This window comes from Colossoma macropomum, unplaced genomic scaffold (assembly GCF_904425465.1).
Source record: "Colossoma macropomum unplaced genomic scaffold, Colossoma_macropomum, whole genome shotgun sequence".
Lineage (NCBI taxonomy): Eukaryota > Metazoa > Chordata > Actinopteri > Characiformes > Serrasalmidae > Colossoma > Colossoma macropomum.
In genome coordinates, this window is record NW_023494800.1 from 23,456,149 (window position 1) to 23,465,502 (window position 9,354).

Genomic DNA, 9,354 nt, shown 5'->3' on the forward strand with positions numbered 1-9,354 from the left:
GTGTCAGTAAGTGTCAGACCTTAAAAAGAAAATAATAAATAAACACACCATTAAAGCCAAATCCATGTCAAGCACATTGGAGTAGTGGGAAGGCCAATAGGCCTTTTTACTATTGAATATTTAATGCCCAGTATTGTGCATGCCAAAGTTATGTTTAGTCTATCAAAAACCATCACAAAATGCTCAGTACAGATAATCTAGCTACCACTGATCTCACCTGCCAATTAAGAAAGAGTCACGCAGAAGCACAGCGTTTGAAAACTCCTTTTATTTGTTGTCCTCAGCCATAAGGCCACACCCACCACGCCACTCCAACGAAAAAGTTGAAATCATTACAAGGGTCATTTCATCGCATCATTCACCATAAATAAATATTTATCTTTCCTTGCAACCATTTAAATAAATATCTGTGACTTAATCGATAACTTGTCGGCAACAGAAGAAAATGTGTAAAATGTATATATATATATTTTATATATATATAATATATTCATTTGTATAGATTTCTATATATATATATATGTCCATATATTCTTCTTTAATTCTTTCACAACTTACAAGATGCCAATTGTACCAAAGCAATATTTATGAATACAATATGGGGAAACCTTTAGTGGTTAACTTAGAGGCTGCGGTCAGCACCAGTTAGGCATTCCTGTAAAATGCTTGTACCTATACACTGCACCCATCCCTACAATATGACCCCTCCTTGGAGAGATTGTTGGGATATAACCATGGAGGAGAGGTACCTCATCACGGTTTCACATTGTGGGTAATTTCGCCTTTTTCCTCTCTGGCTTCTTAGTTCAAGCAGACCGTGACATTTTTAAGGTGCATTATTTGACTGTGAATCAGTAACTATTATAGTAGCACTCTACTCAAACTCAAAATAAAAGCCAACGAGTAAATACGCTTGAACACATGGACGTTTGGTGAATACAGATACCAGGTATTTTCAGGAGAATAATAACTTGTGTTATATGTTAAATGAGTCTCTGCACCTCAAAAATGAGCACACAATGTGAAATCCCAAAAGAGGATCTTACATTACACTGCTATCACGTCCTTCTTGGATAAATACAGTGTAATGAGCGCCGAATTTAATCACAGTTGCACTTCACCTAAATAGTAGTTCCACCCTTACTTGCCTTGGAGGATTGTATTTAAGGTCATGAAAGGGGCAAATGTGCTAAGCGTTTGCAATTTTGTAACAGTGAAAAAACACAACCCAATTACACAGTAATTATTAAGATCATTATAGGGCAATCATAGCACTGTAATGTAAAGCAAATATTCACCACGAAGGACCTCTCCCCCACAATACAAAGCCAGCTTTAAGGTTAGTTTTAAGTGTTAGCCAGGCCTCTGATTTAAAGTTAATGTCGGATGGTAATAGAAAATAATGGTAATAATAATAACCAGATTAAAACAAATAGAATAAAAATACAAATACAGTAACAATCCTACGTACATACAAAAATATAGCAAAGGAACTCTAACAACAAGGATCAGTGTGCATATAAGGGGGAGAACACACACGTTTGAAACAGATTTGATTTCATTTCGCATCCCAGTTTTGGATTATCAGTGCATCTGTTTCACCTTGTTCCCAAGTATGGTGCTCTGTTTCATTCTGGCCAGGTGATCAAGCCCCTGTCACAATGCAGTTCTCTCTTCCTATGGGATGTTTCAAGCTCTTCTACGTCCTCATGTCCTGCAAAGTGCCCAAAGCCGATCAGAGCGTAGCGGCTCAGGAGCCAATCGGTTAAGTCTGTGCTTAGAAATGTACGACCAAAGGGAGGATATCCTTGGTAGCTCTTTCATTGATGCTGTTCTGAGGTTAAACTATGATCTGAAGCTCCTCCTTTGTACTCTGACTTTCTGTGGTCTTGGACATTTTCTGGCCATTTTGACTGAGAGTTCTTCGCTAAGGCCTTGTGTAACGCGTCACCCTGAAAGCAGCGGAAAAACGAGAGAGGAGTCTTATAGTCTTTGGTGAGGAACATCCATGACTGAGGCTTTGTTCTGGGAATGTATGATGACTGATTTGCATTTGGTCCCATAGCACAGTTGGAGATAGCACAGGGCAAGAATTCTGCTACTGGAAATCGGAAGGCGCAGTGGGCAGGAGAGGGGGGGATGGAATGGTGAGGACGCGAGTGCGCTCGGGAGAGGCTGGCGTCAGGCTGCCCTCGGCTGGAAACCTGACCAGACACTTTGTCTTTCAGAGCAGCTTCTCTAAAAATAAAAAGGAAGGCTTCTGCTGACAGCAGACACAAGCCTGCGACTGCATACACATGCGCATACACCTTACATCTCTTTCACACACATCCGTACACACACACATTCATTTTCTCCTCTATTCATATCCCACTGTCTTTCTTTTGAAGACCATCTCTCATACTTCCTTCCTGAATGAGCTTCATCTGCCTTTAATGGTCCCTTTTTGGTGTCCAAAGTGGTTTTGATTCATTTAGTCACTGTTTTTGGTTAGGCTGTTTTTTCCCACCCTGATAGAGCCCCTGTTCTGTGTAAGATGAAATGTCAGCCACCAGTTTGTCCATTCAGGATGCCAAGGATGATTTCTAGCATGGAGCTTGACTCCCCATAGACCACCAGGACTTCTATGCTCGGAAGATACATTAACCCAACACAGCACCGAATTTTGTTCTGATAGCTTACTCCCTGCAAAGGTGGTGTATGGATCACATTGGACCAAGTATCCTACCCAGAAAAATCAAATAAATAAATAAATAGACAAAGTTTTGCATTAAAAAAAAATTAACCAGAGCTCTCTTTGTTGGACTTGATGTAGGAAGGCCTGATTGGTTGGGCGGATGTCAGCAAGTTCAGCAGAATTCTCTGATTGCTTCCTGATCAGAAGTGTCTCCTTGAGGGGAATGCAGAATGGGGGGACTGCAGTGGTGGGTATTGGGGCATCTCGGTGTCATACTGGTTTCTCTAAGGTCTTGCGGAAAGGCGTGGGGTTGGAGGCAGAGATCTTGCGGCACACAGTGTTGGTGTTGCTGCAGCGGCAGCCGGGCCGCGTGGCACGGTCATAGCCTCGCTGGCACAGTGTGAGGCACAGCTTGGCGGGAGGATAGCAGCATAAGCAGGGCAAGCAAAGAGCCAGGAGGGCCATGGTGCCCCAGCGGGTGCAGGCATGAGCCGGGGCGCAGGAGCACGGCCGATCGGCACAGTTGTCCTCATCATCTGCAGAGCAGTGGTAAAACAGGCCCTTTACACAACACAGACAGGTGCCATACTCCACAGCATTCTCGGCTGAGCACAGGCACCGCTGGCCACAGGCCCAGCAGGAGGGCAGGCTGCGAGGGGCGCAACACTCCTGGCACTTGCAGCGACTACAGCGTTCGCAGATGAAAAGATGCAAGCCTAAATCCTCTCCATCAGCCAAGCCTTTACCTAATGAGTCTGGTTTCAGATCACCCTTAGGCTGAGAGCGTACAACTGTGGCCAGGCCAGAATGAGAGGGTGTTAATCCCGAAAGAAGTCTCTGGTCAGAAGCAGCACTTCCACGGGACATGGAGCTGATGGTACTTGAGCGGCTCAAGTGTGCCAGGTGGGCATGTTGGTGCTGACTCTGACTGCGAGGGATCTGAGGATGCCGCTCATCGTGAGTATAGAAGACACCCACCTGAGTGGCAGGCTCTAGAGCCACTGGCCGTTCCACATAGTCATTGCTGGCCCTTATTGAGCGGATCTGGTCTATGGACAGCACAGAAACCTGCTGGAGGTCCAAGCCATCACGGTCCATCCTGAGAGGAGGTGCTGGATCCATAATGTCACTAGGGCCACCAAGGGAGAGACTTGGATACAAGGCTCACGCCTATCAGGGTACATCAGATAAACCTGAAAGATACAATAATACAAAACAACATGACTTTTTCAGCAAAGTGAATCATGTAAAAGTTTTAGCAGTGGGCACTGGAGGGAACAGCAGAAATCCATGCACACATAACCCCTGTTCACACCACTTAGAGCTATACACCACTACAGCTATTATTAGACACAGAGGATGGAGAGATAAAACCATTGACATCACACTGCAATTTAGCATCTGGTGAACACAGCTGTTGACACAAGGGAAGGGAATCTGAGCAGAGAAATTGACAGCAACGAATTGTGAGAAACAGGGGAACCCAAAAGACTTAGTGTCAATGTCCTGAGGCATCTTTTCCCCCAGCTGCTCAGAGGAATCCAAGAGCCCCTCCCTGCAGCTTTTCTTTTGTTAAGCCTTATCCTCCATAAACAGGAACAACATGGCTGGTGGAATGTACATGGAAAACATCAGCATCCTGGAATTGAGCAACATGCTGCTCACATTATTTGATGTTATGCCCCAACAAGAACTTGGACTGCATTAGAGTTTTGTGCATTCAAGACTCTAAATAAACTAATTGCACAAATTTGACAAACCTCCTGGGTTGTCTGTGTTTTTCTGCACACCCCTTGAGTTACACAACCACCCGTTTGCATGAACGAACTTGGATCTCTCCAAAGGAGGTCAGTTTTCACAAAGGATCATTCAGGACAAATGGAGATGCATTTTAAGGCAGCTTTGATAAAGAGATTAGACAGGAGAGGAGAGCCATGCCTGACATAACCAGGAACGGAAATCCATACGCAAGGGCAGCAATTAGAGGAAGCAGTGTCTGCTCCCAGTCCGCCAAGTATCTGGGGCACAGTCAGCTGAATTCCTGGCAAGAGCCCTGGATGCTCTCACAAAAAGGTAAGATAGCATCCATCCCCTGCCTCCATCACCCGACCATAAAGTCGAGATAAGGAGGCCCAGGTCGGAAGTACAAAATGCATTTGCGAATTACACGGAGGAGGAAAGAGAAGTCCTGGAGAGTAATTACATCAAACCCAGCAGAGAGCTGCAGTCAGGGCCTATCAGTCCATCTAATTGTTTAGAGGGGCCTGCTGTTCATTTCCATGAGCTCATTATTTGGGGCCTGATTTCGCAAACAACATTGGACTTCCAGCCAACGGCGCATCTGCAGACAAACCAGAGAGGAAGTTTTGGGTTTGCTCATCTGTGTCATGTCAGGCACTTTTAGGTTGCATATTTGCGAGAGCATTTGCACATGTCCTCTCCATGTGGTTTTCCTCAACTGTGTCAGCGCTTGGGAGCATTTATCACTGGGGGCTACACTGAGGTTTATTTGAAACTTTCCACTGACTTGCAGTTAAAAACCGAGCTTTGCTCTCAAGTTAAACTCTTTTTTCTCAAGTTAAACTTTTTTGGGTAAGACAGTGGTCTTTATGTATGTACATGTCAACCACCATTACCCATAAACAACCTCCACCCCTGTTTTTCTCCTCTATTCTTTTCAGTCCTACCTCTACCTGCTCTGTTAGATTTGTAAGATGTCCTATTAAGCAGGGTAGCGTAGGAGCAGTAACCCCCGTTCCTACCCCACCCATCCAAGCCCTAGACCTCATCCCAGTAGCCAGGGTGCCAACGGATCGATAAGCCACACTCCAGCAGCAGTGCAGGCAAGGCGCTGACATCAGGAGCCCCCTCCCCACTCCCTGCAAAGAGCACTCTACCACTCCCTACCCAGTCCCAAAGCACTCGTCAGCTCCACATTCCCCAGACCGCACTTTAGGGTGAGTCCAAACGAAGATGGTCTGCTAGTGTCTAAATGATGACAAAAGTGGCAGAGGACTGAACATGTGACACAACCCAAAAAACCTCAATACTGCTGACATCATTATTCAATAGGCAACAAAAAGGTTGATTCACCGGTGGACGAAGAGCAGTCCACTTGCGTTTTAACAGTGTCCGCTGAACTATTGATTGCTGTGCTCAGATTACATCTTCTCAATCCCAAGCTCTGACCACGACCTCTAAAAGAATTCCAATTCAATGAAGTGAGACATCACAGCAAATGGACTTAGGGTCTAGAAAGGTGCACTTTGGTAGGTTCAGTGCTAAGGTTATGAGGGCAGCCATATATGGGGATGAACTACATGCAGGAATGGTGTACACTGTTACTTAAATCCTTTCTCTGAGAGTTAGAACAGCTGAGACTAGCTGTTCCTCAGGTAGAGTTCGGGATCTGTTTCTGCAATCCAGCGTTCAGCCAAAGCATCACTTCCTGCTTGGTTTGAGTTTCTTTTCCGCCCTCGCATCTGAAGAGTCCATCTATTTGTCTGCTCATGGTTTTATCATTTGTGCAGCCTCTGCTGAGGAGGACTGCAAACTCAACTGCACACCAAGCATGTTGACAGGTCAAACAGATCGAATTAGCATCAGCCTTGATGGCTGTCAGTATTTCTTACCATTCTCAGTGAAAAGTCCCTAGTTTTCCTCCTGCTATCATTATTTGAGTACTTATTTTGTAGTATTACATTGCTTTGGGAGATGCACTGAACAAAGAATTGACTATAATTATTAAGAAGCAAAGAGCTTCTTTTGCACCTCTGCAAAGCATAAATGAGCCGAGTGTGTGAAACAGTCAAATTACCCTGTGGAGCATTACTGTGTGAAGCATACTTTGGCAAAAGCAAATGCTTGAAACATGGGCTTCAAAGCCAGCACCTGTCTCAGGTTAAGACATCTAGGCAGGCGCAGGCCTGAGAGCGCCTGGGAGCAGGGGAAAGAGCTGCGTGTGGAGAGATGGAGAGAAAGAGAGAGGAGAGAGAGGGCCGTGTTTACTCAGTCCTGCCTGCCGTGAGGGGTAACCTGAAGACAGGCCCCTGCGCTCTGGGAGTATCAGTGCTGAGTGAGCTGTGCCTCGCGGCTCTGCCCCAGGGCTCCTTGCACCCGGTACCTTGCACACATCCTTGGCCAGGGTAACCTAATCCTGGGCAGGAAGAGGATGAGGAGCGCATATTATTCATAACAATCGCCACACACCACTGGCTGGGAGTAACCCAAAACCCCAGAGCAGGGAGGTGAACGAATAGGGGAAGGGGGGAAAACAGTCATGCTGCAAAGGGTCACTGGACAATGTTGTAGCGAATGCAGTCGAAGTCAGGCAGGTCATTCCAAAAGTGACTAGTGGGAGTGGTTGGCAGTTGCCAAGAGATGGCATTGCTGTTCAGTCACTGAGGGGTGGGTGGGTGACAAAGGCTCCAGGCCAATGACATCATAATGTGATGCTATTTTAACGCCTCCTGTCAGTGACCCCAGGCAGTGATGCTGCAGCTAATAACCATCCAGCACTCCAACCAGATATCAAACTGTCATTAGACATATCTAGTTTACTTTCTATCATTATTTCCTGAGGCTGCAATAGAGTGGCAGATTGGCAGTTACTGAATGAAAGGTGATTAGCTGCTGGTCATTCTGGGCATGGGCCCTACATAGGGGTCAGAAGAAGATCCCAGAGGCCTGTCTTAGCCAAAATTTCAGGCTGGCCATGAGTTGTCAGTCACAAGGACCCTGGGTCAGCCCCTCCGGACCCTCTGGGAACACAGCAGGATTGAATGACAATAAACTGTATGAGATTCCGGATGTGCCGAATCCGACCCCCAGGAAGGACTGAAATAGACACTGCAGACCAGTTCGGGCAAGAGAGAGAGGGAGGAAGAGGGAGAGGGGGAGAGGAAGAGAGAGAGGGGGGGGGGGGGAGACAGCAAGAAAGAGGGAAAGCTGAAGGAATGTACACATTTGGGAATGATTGGGAAATAATACTACAGAATGTGGAACAAACAAATAAACAAAAACATTTCTCCTGAAATGTCTAAATAACCTTACAGCGCATACAGGAAGTATTTCTCCTATCATTAATACTAATTAGTAACATTTAAAGAAGACAAAAAGCACAGTATAGTCTAACCAGTGTAAAGGGATAGTTACATTGTTCACATTTTAACAAAAAAAAACTGCAAAACAATCAGAAAAAAAACAAAAACAAAAATGCTTTCAAACAGTTTGAGTGCTCAGTGCACAACCTGCCCCACTGCCTAGTGCAGAAAACCCCTTTCAGGCATCAGAGCTTTCCCAGTCTGTTATCATCCTCTCTCCCAGTCTCTGCCAGCACAAACTGGCTGTATTGACAGCTCCGACCTTGAGGACAATCAATGTCATCCCTGCATGCCCCGAGCCCCATGTACAGGCAAGTCCAAGTTAGACCTATGTTTGGGACACTGAACTAAACATGCTACTTGCAGAAACTCACAGATGAAACTATCCAGGGAGCACAAACGAGCACAGATGAGCAAACCATTCAGAAGGAAGTTTGAAAGTGCAGCACGAATTAGAAAGAGGAAAGGGGATAATTGGGTAGAGTACTCACCTCTGAATGGAGGGAGATCCATTGCGAAACACAAAAAAGTACTTTTGATTTCTTTTGCTTCCTTCTCCTGTGTGCTGGGGCCACTCAGTCAGCTTCGTCCCTTCAGACACTTTTTTTGTTTTTTTTCGCAGGGGTCCCACGCGTGCAGGCTATCCTCCCTGCTCAGTGCTCAATCATTCCCCAAGGACTGTGCCAAAAGCCAAAGAAAAAGAGCAGCACTCCGAAATGAGAGTGAGGATTCTCTCAGAAAAGAAGGCAACATGTCATACAAAATATCCCAATTTATAACACACCCACAAAAAAAATAAAAAAGAAACAGAAAGGTCCCAGAGTAAAGTGAATGGTAGAGCAGAGCTCAGGAGCACTTCCACATACAGCTGGAGAGCAGTTGATCTGTGGTTTGTCTAGTCTCAGTATGAGCTAAAAGTGTGAGCGCTGGATTGTCTCACTCGCACGCTCTCTCTTTCTCTGTCTCCCTCTCTCTGGTCAGTGCTTTCTTGCGCTCATCCATTCGCTCTCAGAGGGCTATGTGTCTGTGTGAGTGAGAGAGGATGACAGACAGAGAGAGAGAGAGGGAGGTGGAGGGAGTGAGATAGAGGGTGGGAAACAGAGGGAGGGAGGGAGGGGGAGGGGTTGTCGGATATGAATGGTAGATAGGGGGAGGGCTGTGGGGTGGCGCTGGTGGAGTTTTGCTGGAGATAGTTAATGGCTAAGTGGCATCATCAGGCTGAAACTCAATCTCTCATTTGCTCCCCCTCAGGCACTGTTCCATATGATTCCCTAAGCTTAGCCTGAAGCAGGGGAGAGAGATAGAGAGAGAGAGAGAAAGAGAGATGGGCTAAGGAACAGATCAAATATAAGCTAAAAAGAAGATACTTGTAGACTAAGAATGAACAACAAGGAAGGACACATGGCATGAGAAAGAAGGAGAGATAATGGCTAGCTCAAATTTTTACGCAGGAATATATTTCAATTCTTGGAAGCCAAAAAAATAGCTTGGTTACCAACTTCTGCTGACATGTTTGCTACTTTGCTTTGCTCAAGTTTGGCAGCCAACATCTTTGCTAGCATCTATTTCTAAACA

At 45.7% G+C, this 9,354-nt stretch overlaps 1 protein-coding gene across 1 annotated transcript; it reads right to left on the reverse strand.

Annotated features, from left to right (window-relative positions):
- Positions 1–252: 252 nt before the first annotated feature.
- Positions 253–8,870, reverse strand: LOC118820164 (protein sprouty homolog 3). The gene is made up of 2 exons (XM_036588317.1): positions 8,271–8,870; positions 253–3,870 (listed from the first exon to the last, which is right to left on the reverse strand). Exon 2 carries the CDS (start codon positions 3,797–3,799, stop codon positions 2,948–2,950), a length of 852 nt encoding a protein of 283 aa, XP_036444210.1. The 5' UTR covers positions 3,800–3,870; positions 8,271–8,870; the 3' UTR covers positions 253–2,947.
- Between the last annotated feature and the right edge of the window lie 484 nt (positions 8,871–9,354).